The sequence below is a fragment of the Perca fluviatilis genome, chromosome 2 (genome assembly GCF_010015445.1).
Source record: "Perca fluviatilis chromosome 2, GENO_Pfluv_1.0, whole genome shotgun sequence".
Classification (NCBI taxonomy): domain Eukaryota; kingdom Metazoa; phylum Chordata; class Actinopteri; order Perciformes; family Percidae; genus Perca; species Perca fluviatilis.
This window is the reverse complement of record NC_053113.1, coordinates 31,996,601-32,012,423: the sequence shown is the minus strand read 5'-3', so window position 1 is coordinate 32,012,423 and position 15,823 is coordinate 31,996,601. Positions and strand designations below refer to the sequence as shown.

The window sequence follows — 15,823 nt, the reverse complement described above, 5'->3', positions numbered from 1 at the left end:
AACCTGATTTACATGTAGGAAAACTTGAGGTTTAATAGTGTTAAGGACTTAATGTGTGATACTTTGTTCTTATCCATCTTTCAAGAAGGGCTAAAGCATTTATCCACTAACGTTGTTCTCTACTAGCAGTATTTTAGGTGATGGGTGTTTGTTTACCTTTATTTTGACTAAGGACACACACACAGCAAACAAGATTCCCTACCCATTCAAATCACTTGCGGGGGTAGGGAAGTCATCTTTTGTAAAATTAAGACGATGTTTCCCATTATTTCTTTTAAGTGACTAAGTAATGTCAGTTACAGAGCAATATCTATCTAAAGTTTGAAAACATTACCTAACAATATCCATAAAAAGCTACTGGTCATACCAGACCTAGTCTCGCATTGCCAGACCCTCCTCCACAGCGCTGCAGAGAAGGGTCTGGCTAGTCCACACAGCATTCCGGGGTGGGAGAAACACGTGCTCTGGTTTATTGGCATTTCTTTAAACCAATCACAATCGTCGGACACAATGATGGTGCCTCTGCAAAATAGCCTCGAGAAGGAACTTGTTTTGGTGGAACACGTGTACGTTCAAAAGTTGTTTTTTGTCGTGCAACAGGAAACTCAGATAGTCTAGCTAGCTGTCTGGATTTACCCTGCAGAGATCTGAGGAGCAGTTAACCACTGTCCTCATAAATCGACCAGAGTTGAGAATGCCAACACAAAGAAAGTGGAAGGTATGGGACATCCGTCCTAAAAAGAGGGACATCTGGCGGAATTTCCGGCAGCACCTGAACAATCCCGGAAGTGGAATGTCGTTCATATAGACTATACCAGACCAGGTTTTAACAGCAAAACCCATAAGTCTATTGAATTGAGCAAAGGTTTATATTATCGCTTATGAATTAAACTATTGGTTTGTAAAATAAATAATCGTATTCACTTTAAACGTCTTATGCTGTATTTGTTATTACTATCTTTAATACCTTATTAAAGTGAAATTATAGGGCGCCCGGATACCTGCTCAGGTAGAGCAGGTGCCCACATATAAGGGTTTGCTCCTCGACGCAGCGGGCCCAGGTTCGACTCCGACCTGCGGCCCTTTGCTGCATGTCTTTCCCCCCTCTCTTTCATGTCTTCTGCTGTCCTATCGAAATAAAGGCTGAAAAATGCCCAAAAAATTATCTTTAAAGTGAAATTATATATAAACAAAGCAAAAAGGCCACACATTTCCCTGCAGTTGCTACTCTAACCTTTTTCCATTGATCGTGACCCAAGCTGTTTGTAGCAGCAGCAGCAATGACACACTGCTGCCCCCTACTTTTCACTATTGCACAGGCCTCACTCCCTATTGTAAAAAATCTTAGATGTGGTTTGTTGTAAAGTTGTGATTTATTTGTGAAACATTAATGTTTCTTATGTTAAATTTGAATATGAAACAGTGTAGGCCTATATTACTTAAACATAGCAAAGCTGATAAACCTTACATGCTGCATTTGCACATCTTTAAATGCATCCTTCTCTGTGTACATTTTTTATGCTAATGTATAACATAAATTATTAATGACTTGTTACTCCTTCTCTTACAGCCTGCCCATATAGGATCCTGACACGAAATCACATGACGAGGGAGAGAGACACAGATAATCAGATGAATGGGAGATGACAGACGGACACAGGGGCATACTCTTGCTTCTCTCGCTTTGCTGTAGCGTACATTACTACAGCTGCAGTCATAACGATGCAAGAGGAAATGACGAGAGCAGGGAGGATGGTGGAGGCAGGCAGGCAGGGCGGGGCTGCTGAGTGAAAGCAGCGGGAGGCAGGAGAGTGAGGAAGCGGCTAAACAGACAACCAAGAAACAGAGGGAGGAGGAGGGAGAGAGACAGTATATCCACAGGACGTGAGTGCCGGCAGCAGAGGAGGGAGGGGGGGCTTCCAGACTGGATGGGCCCAGCGATGCCTTGATGGAGTATGGGCCAGGTTTTAGGATTCTCCCGAACTTCAGCTAATCCATGTTTCTTGTTGCCTGCTGTAAGCATCGTATGTGTTAGCTCAGCCTCCTCCCTCCCCTCCCTGCCTACTCTCCATTCCTCTCTCCTACCTTTTAATAAACACATGGCTGAATGAATAGATGCAGTGCAGAGGGAGACCTATTCTGTTGTCTTTGCCTCCCATTGATTTGCAGATGTTTATGTGATTGTGTACGAGAATGCTTTGCAGGCAGACGTGAAGAATTATGCAAGTTTCTTCCTCCCTAAAATCTTCTTTTCTGCTTTCATATTTATGTTTTATTTGTTTTATCTTTTTCTCACAATATTCACCTGATATTCTCTACAATTAACATTAAAGCGCTTTATGAGACAAGAGTGGAGAAGACAATATGCTGCATTCTTTGCTCTGCCTGGGTTGATTTATAAGCTAATGTCATGCTGGCTATCTAATGTAGTGAAGGCCTTTACTGCCGGCAGTTTAGCTCTGTAAGGAAATTAGTCTGTATTCACTGACCTACAGTATGCTACAGTATGAGGAGTGTACGGTTGCCAGTGACTTCTTCAATCACATAATGCAGTTCATTGTTATAACTTTGAAAGATGACTCAAAACAAGGTACTGCAGTGTTTGTTGTGGCTTTTATGTTATATCATTTCACATTAGTACACCTACGTTGAATGTTTTGAGAGGCACATGAGTAAGATGAATGTGAAATCGTGGAATGTACGAGTTTATAGCATGTAAAAGCAGCAACAATTTACATTTCTGACAGTCTTTTGCTACCGCTTGTTTACTCGTAGATTTATGTAAAATTGTGTCTGTTTTCTTGCAGAGGAATATGGCTCTGTGGCGTCCACTCCAGACTCGACGCCTCCATGCACCGATGGTACGAAGCAATGTGACACATATTCTGTCTCACAGTACTTAAAAAAAAAAAAAATAGGAGATCCCTGCTTCCTGAAGCCTTTCTTTTGAACTTAACATTAGAGGAATACATCTGAACATCTCTCACCTGTAAAACACGAGCACGGGTAAACACACAAGTACATTGTGATTACAGCTACATTTTGGAAGGAGAGATGTTAATGCACTTTCATTCACTTTAGATGTCACACCTTTTTTCTCCCAAACATCAAATGATACACCCGGCTGCTTTCATCTGACATATCTATTTATTAAAAGCAAAATCACTCTCCTTGTATGACACTGAACTAATATACGCACTGTTAGCAGGCTAGCAGCAGTCTCTATAATTGGGGTGAGCACATTTATTTGTTGTTATCTCCATTCAGGCGGAAATGAGGAGTCCGAGATGTGCGAGCTGCAAACGGCCAGGGAGTGGTCTGACGATGAGGATGGGGGAGATGGAGATCCAGATGACGACGAGGGACTGGCTTCATCCCCGTCCATCTGGAGCACGCCGCACCAGAACTCCTTAGAGCTGACTTTCTCTTACATCGCCATCGCCGAGGCCGAAGCGGTGGGAGCCTCGCGACACCTCCGTGACCGACGCAGGGGCAGCTCTCGGGGAATTCGCACTCCTTTGATCCGCACGGACACCCTGGAAACATTGCTGGACTCCCCAGAGTCTGAAGTAGACTGGGACCCTCACGCCTTCCTCAGTCGAGAGGAAGAAGAGGAAGCATCAGAAAGGAGAGCGCAGGAGAGGGTGGAGGCGAGTGCAGCCGTGAGGAGGGAGCAGCACAGGCAACCTGAGACTATTACAAACCAGCCCTCTCCCCAAAATCCGGACCCTGAAAATCAGGGGAGAGACGCAGGAATCCAAAGAGAGGAGTCTCCGAGCAGTCTGACCCAGATTGCCCAGCGTCCCTCTGCGTCCTTGTCTTCCCAGCACCAGAGCCCGTCGCAGATATTTCAGGGTGAGAAACAGGAGGAATGTGTGAAAAGGTTGTTTTATTCTGTATAGCGGAAGACTAAAAGATGCAGTGTCTGGGAATGCTCATGGTCCAACACAAAGATGCATTTGTTCACCTAGTGATAGCTTCTCGATACAAAAAGCTGAACAGGCTATTTGCTCAAGTGACACGTAATTTAAAGTAGGCTGCAAAGAACAATGGATGATTTAACTGTTCTCCCTTCCCTTAACATGAACCCTACATACAGTACAATTAACAGGATGAATGCACCTCTCACTGGGCTGGCATTGGTTCTGGTTGTCTACATAGTAAAGCATAGTGGGCTTGTCAAATATCTCACAAACTTGTCACCTGATTACATTTTTCTTTTTAAATAGGCCGTAGTTGCAGCATTGTACTTCATTTTGTATGTTAACGTGTAGTTTAAATGGCTGTTCTCAATGTTCAGGAGTGTCATCATTTAAACATACCCAACAGTTGTGGTTGGGCTCAGTTCATTCAGAAGATGCTTCCCAGATCTAAATCATCCCATAAGCATGTACAGCAAGTCAGTGGTGATGTCATATGTCATCATGATGGTGACATCATCTTTTGTTTCCCGGTAGACGCAGCAGTCTCACAGACCCCTGAGCCAGAATCCCCCGTCGCCAGGGAAACCATTTCAGTCAAGCTGCTCACATCTGTGCGACCAAGAGGCCCGGCATCCTCGTCGCCAGCTGCCATTGGTCGAAACTCTCAGGAACAGCTGGTCAGCGATCACTGGTTTTCAGCACTTGACCTATCACAGGACCTGACTGTATGCACCCACATAGCAGGTACACGATTTCACCTCTGTATCTTTAAATGTTGTCTTTCTTCTGGCCACCGTCCGTCCACCTCCCTCCCATCTCGTCTCGTCTTTGTCTTGTCGCTGAGTGAGATTCTTTCACTCAGCTCGTTAATCAATACTTTAAATAAAGAAAATATCAGATTTCGCTTTCAGCATGGACCTGTGAGAGCAGCAGACAAAGATAGGACCACCCCCTCGGAAGTCCTGCCTGTCCATTGTGTCTCAATAGTAATCCTCTCCCGGGATTTTAAAGAATGATTGGCTTATTGTGGAGAAAGCATTCTTGGCATTGGCTGACTTTTTGGACTCGCACACCACCACCGCTGATCGGTGCGGGTCACTGTTTGACACGCACACACACACACACACACACATACGTCTCTTTCTGTATGTGTGTGTGTGTGTGTGTGTGTTGTGTGTGTGTGTGTGTGTGTGTGTGTCTTTAAATGCAGGTTTGTGGGAGTTTGTTTGGCACTTTAGGAGTGTTTGAGACACAGAGAAAGAGAGAAACACAGAGCAAGAGATAACATCCTGTCTTCCAGCTTGATGGCATTTTAAGTGTCAGTCAGAGTAGAGCTCAGTCTTATTTTAGTGGATGTGGGGGGTTCAGTGAACCCTCGGACCGTTGATGAATGTTTGGTCAGGCTAATGAAAGAGTTTAGGATGTCATACATGCATCTATAGAAGCATCATATCTCTTCTGGTTTGATTACTTGTTTTAGGGGCTGCATACCAAACCTCAATGTTTTTTTTGGCAACTGAAATGTGTCTCTAGCACAGACTAACTGTCAAATGTCAAAAGCTGGCCAATTTTAGAAAGCATCTTATTTAGGTATTGAAACTCATGTATCATATTGGCACTCTTATCAAAACATTCTAATGATCCCAAACTCTACTTGTTGGGCTATGCATGGTATTTATGTTTTAAACTAAATAATTTCTGAAGACTAGCTGCATTTGAATGTCTTAATGTCTAGGTAAACAGATCAAGTGAGTAAGTATTGTACAAATTTGCAGATCGAAAGAACTATAACTTTGTCAGCCAGGTTCCAGACCACTGAACCACTGTCAGCGTCTCCAATTTTTACAGCGATTCAAGTAGATGAATAACACACTGAAACAAAATGGCAATTCTGTCCCACTATCAGGCTATTTGTTGCCAAGCCTACACACCTCCTCTTTGGATTTTTTTACAATGAAACAAGCTTTATTTTCTCTTTAGAAAAAGTGAACTCATCCCTAGAACATCAAGCCCCTCATTTATTTATTATCAGTATTGGTGGCACTGAAAGTTTTGGCTTGGTGACATAACAGAAATTAAACCCTGCTTCTCCTGTTTCAGGTGTTAAATGGCACACGAAAAAAACGAACGTAACTCAATATAACTTTATCTGAGCTTAATTCTAAATTCATTCTGCTTTAGAATGAACTTTTGCGTTAAGGAAAAACATTGAGTGATTTTGAGAGTACTGTGTGATTGTCGTGAATCATCTCTTTATGTGTGAAGCTCTTGGAGTCTGTGAAAGGTGGGCGGTGCTGCGAACAAGATTATTTTGGGCTGTCAGGCCTTTGGACTGCTGAGTGAGCAGGGGGTGGCCAAAAACAGCTCAGAGGGGCAAGGGGAGAATAGCGGGACAGAGAGTGTGAGGGGAACACTGGAGCGGTAACCAAAATGGCCAGTAAAGGTGAGAACATGCACGTTAAGTGAAAAGAGGATTATTTCAGACACCTAGACGATGTTTAGGTATTTGCTTGCAGTTGCGATCTGACGGTCAGCTACTGCAAAGAGACGTGTTTGATTTCAGAGAGAAGGCAGAGGAAAGCTATAGATTTCAAGTGCAAAGGGGTGGAAACCACTTCTTCAGTCTTTAGTTGTGAACTGTTTAGCTTTGTGACTTTGGTGTAGTGGTGAAAAGGCCGGCCTATCAGGGGACTAAAGGTGGGAATTGAGCACAGTTCTCGCTTCTCTTTGATCATGTAACAAACAGAGTTTCGGGAGACGTCACTCAGCTAGAGGTGTGTTTGGCTTTCAACTGATGAGCTGTTCAGATGTAGCAGGGTTGTCTCCGTATCAGAAGCCCTAATTCAAATTGACAACAGTCATTCAAATGAGTGTAAACTGTCATGTGTGGTATGGTTTTTGGCAAATGGTTAACTTTGCCAGCTGGGTTCTCTTACATTTAAGTGTTTCCTCTTTAGGCGGAAGAGCTGGCACGAGATATTTAACACTGTAGTACTACAGTGTGAAACCCTGCAGCCAATCAGAATTTAGTATTCACCCAGACCCTGGTATAAATGATGTTAAATGAGATGGTGTCAGGCTGGGTTTACATGAGCCATGGGATTTATGTTGTCATTGGTTAATTGGCTGGTTAATTGGCTAACTGCTTAATTGGATTAATAATTTCTTTATGCAATCACGCCCTCAATGCTCATTTATATAAAAGTAACTTAGTCAAACAATTAGTACACTAAGATACATTCTGCTGGTTTGGATTGCAGTATTGTGGTACAGAGAGTGTTCTAACTGATTGGAGGTGATCACTACGATAACACTTTACTTGAAGGTATCGACATAATCGTGACATGACACTGTCATAACTATGACATGACACTGTCATAAATGTGTCATAAACGTTATAAACAAGTCATAAATGTTTACGGCTTCTGTCATTAAGTGTCATTTGGTTTTTGTCGTGACAAGTTCACATTGTTTGGGTTGTCTTGATTATGACAACTTGACATTAATCAAAGTGACATTACCAGAAGTTGTCTTGGTCATGACAAGTTGACATAAAATTTGTTTGGGATGTCTTTGTCATGACAACTTGACATAACATCATCCTGTTTAATGTCAAGTTGTCTTAATAAGGACACTCCAAATAAATGTAATGTCATGTGCAGCCTTTAGGGATATCATGTTTATTATATCCAACAATACATAAGTGTTTAAGAATATAAAATGCAAGTTTTCGCCCAAGAGTTGTAGATGATGATGCAGCTTGTGTTAGGTTTAAAGAAATAGTTTGACATTTTGAAGATACGCTTATTTGCTTTCTTGCTGAGAGTTAGTTGAGTAGACACTGCCCTCTTATCTGTGCTTTAAATATGAAGCTGAAGCAAGAAGCCAATTAGCTTAGCTCAGCATAAAGACAGCTAGTCTGGCTCAGTCTGAAGGTAACACAACCAGTGTGAAAAGAACTCCAGGAAGTCACTGCACCCGGCCAAGAAACGTAACCGCCCGTCATTTTTACATTTCAGTTTTTGTATAGATTAAGCATGCAGGTTACAAAGTGTTAACTACTGAGCTTAAAAAGTCCTGGTAGTTGGCTTGTGTTACTTTTGGAGAGAGCCAAGCTAGCTGTTTTCCCCCTTTCCCCAACCAAACAATAATGAGAGTGGCATGGATCTTCTCATCTCACTCTCATATTTCCCAAAATGCAAAACTAGTCCTTAAAAATAAAGAACTCTTTACAGGGCTGCCACTTTACAAAATGCTCCACCATCACCAGTGCAGGATGTGGGTAGTTCTATAGTATAGTACAGTGCCCATGTTTTTATATATAACAGTGTCTTTTATGTGTCCTTTGTTTAGCATAGACATTGTCCATAGATTAGATGCTCTCAATACTCCAGTGTTGGTTACTTTCCATTGTTCTCATTAAATCAGTTGCCTACTATGACACCATGTACTGAGTCCTTGAATGACAGCAGCAAAAACAAACACATTGGACAGGTGTGTTGCAGGGGCATCATGGGTATTAATTGTGTGCAGTGATGCTTATAAATAACCCACCTGCTGTCAGTGCACTCTATTCAAAGAGGCCTCCCTTAATTCTAATGCAGGCTTAGCATTTCACTGAATGACAAGCACACGAGCTATAGTGTTACAATGTACCCTGTAATTACACAACTCAGAAACGCTGAATAAACACTTTTTGTAATGCATCATGGTCATAAGTTTATGTTATGTAACAATAAAAAAAAAAAAAGGATCTTCGAAGCCATGTGTTCTACTGGATATACTGAAGTTGTCCACTCTTCTAAAGCATGACTCTGTGCACGCCTCAGTCTCCAAGGCAGCTGTTGCCGGGTGACAGAGAGGGACACCCAACAGGGTGTGGAAAAGAGGCTGCTGACGGCCTGATGTCGGTCAGCAGGTGCTGTGAAACGCTGCATTTAAACTGCCCCGACCGCTTGCTTCCCTCCCTCTTTCATCTGAGGGCTAAATTTAGCCCAAGCCAGACCCTGACGTGTCACCGTAGCTGCTGTGTGTGTTCTCTCATGCTGGAGGCTGGAAATCCTTCTCTGCCTCATGTCCCTTGCTTCTATTTCTCTGGCCTCTTCCCCTTCCTTCCCCTAATGACAGAACTACTGTATCTTCCTGCCTCTCTTCCTCTATAGTTCCCTACAAGAGGCCCTCTTGGTGGGCCTAAGGGCTGGAAGCTGAGTGTTGTTGCTCCTCTGTTAAAACCAGCAAGGATGCAGTAACTCACAATTATGTCAGCCCTGTACAGCCAGAAAATCTGCGGTTGAGTTTTACAAACCAGCTTGTTTATGATTTTTACACACATATTGTTGAGCATTTCTGTGAGTATTTGGTTCACAAGTTTTGGTAATTAAAATGATAAAGTACCACCAGTATGTAAATAATTCTCTAGACTGGTTCAGGACCTCTGGATCGCTGCAAACCTTTCAAAATGTTTATCCATTTTGATTCAATTATTCAAAATCAAATGTCTAATTATCAGTCTATCATGTCTCAGCAGCCACCTGTACCTTACCCCCTGGTTTTTCTACTCCATACTTTATTTCTTAATCCTCTCCACTGTTTTACGTACTTATATCACTATCATCCTCTCTAATAATTTTCACCTTTCTGTCCTAACCTTTTATTTATCTTCCCCTTCCTTTTCCTCCCTCCACTCCCCTTGTCTTTCAGTTATGGACCTGATCTACTGGAAGGACACAGAGCGCACAGGCATGATCCTGACAGGGTTAGTGGTCGGCCTGCTTTCCCTGTTCCAGCTCAGCATCATCACTGTGCTCTCCACCGTCTCCCTGGCTGTCATGTGCTTCACCATCTCAGTGCGCATCTACTACCAAGTCCTCTACATCCTCAGCTGGGGCGATGGAGAACATCCCTTCAAGTATGTTGCCGTGCTTTTATTTATTATTTATATAATTTCTCCTTTTTTTTTTTTCATTCTTTTTCCCCAGTTTTCTAAAAAGAATAAGACAAGTGGTCAAGATAGGACAAAAGAAAAATGACACGACACACAGAGGGGGATTAACCCCATTTAGTCACAGTGCATAAATGTTTTCCAAAACAAGCACCTGAGTAGCCTAGAAATCTGTAAATGTAATTTGCAGCCAGGGTCAGTCTAGCAACTCTCCGTTGGCTTGCGAGTTGGAAAAACCAAACTCTGGCCGGGCCAATCACATCGTGTATAGAGTTGGTGGGCGGGCTTATGGCTGCTGCTGCTGGGAACAGCGGTCTTTCGAATCAGCTTTGAAAAGAAAAGAACAAAGAACGGCACTGAAGTCATTCTTAAAAAAGGAAGATGTGTTCGGAGTTTTGCCGACCGGATACGGCAAAAGTTTAATCTATTAACTAGCTCCGCTACCTTCTTCGTTGCTCTGCTTCGTTGTAGCGCTATCCTATTGGCGTGTAGTGGAAATTTTGAAAGACAACCCTTTATCCCGCCCCTCGGATTGAGCCCTGCCAATGGTGAGTTCCCAGACCCAACACCTTGATGTGGGTCTGGCTTGTCAAGCTAGCACCTGAGTTCATTTGGCCACAAGCCTTTCCACTCCAAATTCTATTTCCTGCGTTTTAAAATGCACCTATTGTTCACTGTGTATATCCAATAATTAAATATTTAGTGGATCCTCCAATTATCGTGATTAAGCCTGGTGGTGCCCTCGCCAAATGAAAATCTTGGGCCTTTTGACCTCAGAATGACAGGAGGGGGTTTATGTCTGGGCTTGGATTGAAAGACAAAAAAGCACAATAAACATCATTACTTGGTAAAAAGTACAGGAAGGATGACGTTTCTGTTTATTGTCATTCAGCCTCTGTTTTTTTTTTCTCCTTTATCTAATGTCCTCTTCTTGTCTCGTTTTCTTTCAGGTCATACTTGGACCTGGACATCAGTTTCAGTGGAGAGGAAGCTGACCGCTATATGCAGAAAGCCATTGTCATGGCTCTGTCTGCTGTTGACTCTCTGAAGGGACTCTTTTTTGTTGGAAACCTCTTGGAGTCAATCAAGGTGAGCAAATTAAGTTAGCCTTACTTGGTGGGTGGGTGTGTGTGTGTCTGTGTGTGTCTGTGTCTCTGTGTACCTGTCTGTCTGTCTCTATTAATGACCTGTCCTGAAAGATTTGCTTCACCCTGTCTAGAACCTCTTCCCCTCATTAACCAAGACATCAGTTCCCTCTCTGCATTCTTTCATCAGTTTTGCTCCATCATCTGCCCTCTTCCTTCTTCCAACATCCCAGCACCCTCCATCACTGGAGAAGACCGCATTGTCAGAGCTGACGACTCTGCTCCTAAATTAGAGCAATATCACTGACAGCAACTGTCAGCCCCAATGACATATTTTTTTTAATCACGTGGAAAGCAATCGGTGCCTTTTGGGGGGGAAAAGAACTTTTAAAAGAAATTTGAATTGGTTCTTACAGCCTGAAAAGGAGGCAGTCTCCTTCGCCTTTCTCATCTATGCTTTTTATCTAGCCTTGGGTTATACCTTGCTAGCAGAGCCAAAGCATTATTGTAATGTTTATCAAACTCAGAGTTTATCCCGCCCCTCGGATTGATCCCTGCCAATGGCGAGTTCCCAGACCCAACATCTTGATGTGGGTCTGGCTTGTCAGGCTAGCAGTTGGTAACTTTTATAAAAATACGTTTCTTTTGTCATATTTCCTGAAACTGCCACTGTATCCTGAAAACAGATTATCTGTGAAAAAAGCATGTTCCTATGTCTCCACCTTGTGCTAAAATGGCATTTCCAAGATTCCACCGTGTCTGAAGAAAAAATCAACCAGTCATAGAGCTGAAATATGAATCAATATTCTGTTACTGCACTGCCTATTGCCTAACGTTTTCAGAAACATTTTTTAGTGTACTGTTTAGCTGTACATTAGAAAGTATTTTCCGCTCGGTCAGCTGGTTGGCCAGTGTTTGGTTTTAGCTTGACTGTTTCCCAGATAATCTGCTTGGTCTGTCTGTGACTCCTCATGTCCACATGTTGAAGTCAACAAACTTAACCCCAAATTGGATGAAGGCATTTGCCAAATGAATGTTGTCATAATGCTGAGCATGATATACAGTATGTATATTTGTTCTAGCACTAACATACATATATTGCTTTTCATTGTTGTAATATTATACTGAAATAAATAATATATTACACATTAAAACTGTTTTGTAAAAATCTTAAAAGCAAACTTCTGCAAAAACAAGAAATCTTCCATAATAAATAAAAATAAATTTGACAAATATAATAAATGTGAGCAATTAGGCCAGGTGCTACTGATAGAGCATTTACTGCACCCCATTGTTGGTAAGTAAACTTCACCAATGGTATTGGAATTAAAAGCAAAATATTGTATTTGTATTACAATCAGCTGAAATGTCCATATACATTACATTAATGCACATCAAATACCAGCAATCAGTTCAAATCATCCCTAATATAATTATGGCATTTAAGTCAGTAACAGCAGCCGTTTGGGAATAGACAGACTTAACACATTGGCAGTAAATGATGAGTCAGTGCGAGCTGCCTAAATCCCAGGACCTCCCGGTCTCAACCCTGACCTGGCCGGTATGTGACATGACACACAGGAGGAGGTACGCAGAGTCGCCCCGGGATAAGCTGGATTTCCATCTCAGACAGGGGTGTCCTATATCAGGGTAACACTGGATCCCATTGGCAGTACTGTGACACTGTAAGATATAAGGGGAAACACAAATACCCAAAATGGGAGTATCGTACTTGGAGCTCTTTCTGTTCTTCACCAAGTAGAAAATGATCTCAGAATTGGTCATTTTGTAGGGACTTATGCCATACTGCAGCATGATTTACTGCTTCCTGCAGACATGCACACATGGTTAATAGGAGTTTAGTCTATATCTACGACGTTCCACTTCTGGGATTGCGCCAGCAATTCCTCCAGATCACTCTGTTTTTGCCTGGATATCAGTTAGGTTTTGCTTTCTTTGTGTTGGAATTTTAAACTCCGGTGGATTTATGAGGACTATGGTTAACTGCTCCTCTGCAGGGTAAACCCTAGCTAGACTATCTGTCCAATCTGAGTATATCGCACGACAAAAACAACTTTTGAACTTACACGTTTCACCAAAACAAGTTCCTTCCCGAGGCTATTTAGCAGCTGCATCTTAGCTCCGTCCGGCGCTTAGCGCCACCCATGACGATTGTGATTGGTTTAAAGAAATGCCAATAAACCAGAGCCTGTTTTTCTCCCATCCTGGAATGCTGTTTGATCTAGCTAGACCCTCCTTCGCAGCACTGTGGAGGAGGGTCTGGCAAAGTGAAACTTATAGGAGTTAAACTTAACTTCTCTTTCTCTTGGTCTTAGTTACTGGTTCTGATGTACCTTGTGACATACCTGGGACACCTGTGCAATGGCCTTACTCTGCTCATCATCAGTAAGAAACCAATCTCATCGCCAGAAATATGGAATTTACAAGCATAAACTTAAACCTACTGCAAGGCTGTCATATTAACCACTCTACTTTTACTTCTTCTCCAGGTGTGATCGCTGTCTTTTCTCTGCCACTTTTCTACCAAAAACGCCAGGTAATAACTCTCTTAATGTATTCTTTATACTGCCACTTTGTCAGTGGTCCTTTATTTCCATATCCATAAACATGTATTTTTCTTTATTTCCGTTATTTGACAGGAGCAGGTGGACACCTTCATTGCAAAAATCCAGGCCCACATTGACAACGTCAAGGACACGTGAGTATGGCGCCATCTTCTGGCACAATGTTGCCATCAACTGGTATTTTGCTACTGAGGCATTTTGTGACAAAATGTTAAGGGTCTGTCCCAAATGTACCCACACTTGGTATTTATGCTTCCGGAAGCTGCCAACAGTGTCGTTGTGCCTCTGACTGAAAGCTTATGCGTGCACTTATCAGAGGAGCACGCTTGATTAATGAAGACATCCTGTCACTCCCACAAAAACAAAAAAATGGCTTAGTGGAGCTCAGATGCTTTGTTTGGGTTTATTTCATTTCCACACAATAAACAGTTAAGTAGGATTACAATTACACTCAAATGAAAATAACATTCAGAAGCTGGGAGCAATAATCAACACTATGAATAATGTTAATAAGGTAACTAAATCAATCTAAAAGAACATAGGTTTACTGTACATAAAAGAGACGTGATATCATATGCAATTGTCTCTGTCCGATAAAATATTTACGCATGCAAAATATTTCTCAATATTATTACTAGAAGGGTGATTTAGAACATGGTCACTACAACGGCCACTACAAGTCCTAACCATTAAACACTGTAATAATAATAATTGTCGACCTGCACAAGTCCTAACTACTCGTCTATTTATCTTCCACAGCTTCCAGAGACTTGTCCAGGGTGGTGGCCCTCCTCCTGACCCAACTCCCGGTGGCGCCAAACCCAAAACCCAGTAAACACTGATGGACAAGAACTTAAAGAAAAAGCTCCCACTCAGATGTCTTACCCAGCAGTCTGTGCTCAGATCTCCAGAGAACACAGCTCCAGAGACTAGGGAAGGGAGGTTACTTAAACGGACAATGATGAGGATCATGCATGGTACTTTATACTCTAACTGTATCTAAGTTATGGGGGGGGTGGAGGTCGGGGTTTGGGTTAAAACCTAATCAAAGCGACTCTTGCTGCTGACGTCAGAGATGGAAAGATTCGATGACGCAGCTTGTCGTATGTGACCATCCTTGGAAATATTCACTGTTTTTAATATGTAATATCTGACTCAAAAAGTGTCTTAGATGGTTGAGAGTTGTAGTCCAAATCAGGTATAAGACCAGAAATGGGAAGTTCCCACACCGACAGCTACTTACCTGAGAAAGTCAGTTGTTAAGGTGAAAAACAGGGGTCATCATCATTCATGGCAGCATAAAACTGGCAATTAAAGATGCATGTGTCGGCACATGTACTTTTTCTGAATGCATATTCATTCTCCTGACTGTTTCTCTCTAGTGAGTGCGTGTGTGTGTGTGTGTGTGTGTGTGTGTGTGTGTGTGTGTGTGTGTGTGTGTGTCTGTGTGTGTCTGTGTGTGTCTGTCTGTGTGTGTGTGTGTGTGTGTGAAATCCCATGGCATCCAGCTTTCTAAAATGAAAATGTTACCTACAAGCAATTAAAGTCACATCTCTTCTTTATTTTCCAAAATGTTCTGTTTCTTCTCACCCGCACAAGCATTCGCTTTCTTTCACACGCTCATTCATTTCAGTTTAATTTTTTTATTTTTATCCTGGTCGTATTTTCTCATGTTACTTCCTTCATTCATTGCTTACACTACTGGGAAATTGTAACATAATATTTAAAGAGATAGAGATAGATTATTCTGCTACAAGTTCAATAATTAGGATGTATCATAAAGGAAGGGAATCACTTGACAGGAAGTTCCCTATACACGGAGCATCAGAAATTTCTGCGTTGATTTTAGGATCGGATAGACCGATAATACAAAAAGCTGTAAGATTTCAGATATCCTCTCTGAGCTTTTAATATGATTTTATCCAGCCTTGTGAAGGAATGTGGGAGTGAAATACAGCAGGTGCCTTTCTAACTGCAGGTTATAGTGCTAATCTGATTTCACATCACTTACAACTGCTGACAATATCTTACAGCGACTTCTCCCAAAACAAACCACTTCTCATCAACTGACCGTTGCCTTCCTGAGAATGGTGTTTTGGACATGTATGATACTTGTATGATGTGCACCATGACAAGTTATCTTAACTGTAAGTAGATCCATTTTAGAAATAATAAAAAAATAATTCAGGATACTCTGTGGCTCCACATTTACCCTTTAGCAGTTTGCTTTTGCTCTAACCACAATGTCTGTTTTTATGCCTTATTATTGCATAATATACAATGTGTTAT

The 15,823-nt window shown here is 42.0% G+C and overlaps 1 protein-coding gene across 2 annotated transcripts; it reads left to right on the top strand.

Moving 5' to 3' along the window:
* Positions 1–1,586: 1,586 nt before the first annotated feature.
* Positions 1,587–15,106, top strand: rtn2a (reticulon 2a). 2 transcript variants are annotated; one of them, XM_039783115.1, is made up of 11 exons: positions 1,587–1,980; positions 2,442–2,447; positions 2,808–2,861; positions 3,268–3,855; positions 4,458–4,667; positions 9,624–9,831; positions 10,815–10,953; positions 13,286–13,355; positions 13,460–13,506; positions 13,610–13,668; positions 14,294–15,106. In XM_039783115.1, the coding sequence occupies exons 1-11, from the start codon at positions 1,956–1,958 to the stop codon at positions 14,367–14,369; spliced, it is 1,482 nt and encodes a 493-aa protein (XP_039639049.1). In that variant the 5' UTR covers positions 1,587–1,955; the 3' UTR covers positions 14,370–15,106. The 2 variants fall into 2 exon arrangements, with proteins under 2 accessions (XP_039639049.1, XP_039639059.1); XM_039783125.1 differs by lacking the exons at positions 1,587–1,980; positions 2,442–2,447; positions 2,808–2,861; positions 3,268–3,855; positions 4,458–4,667 and adding an exon at positions 6,244–6,366.
* The last annotated feature ends 717 nt before the right edge of the window (positions 15,107–15,823 follow it).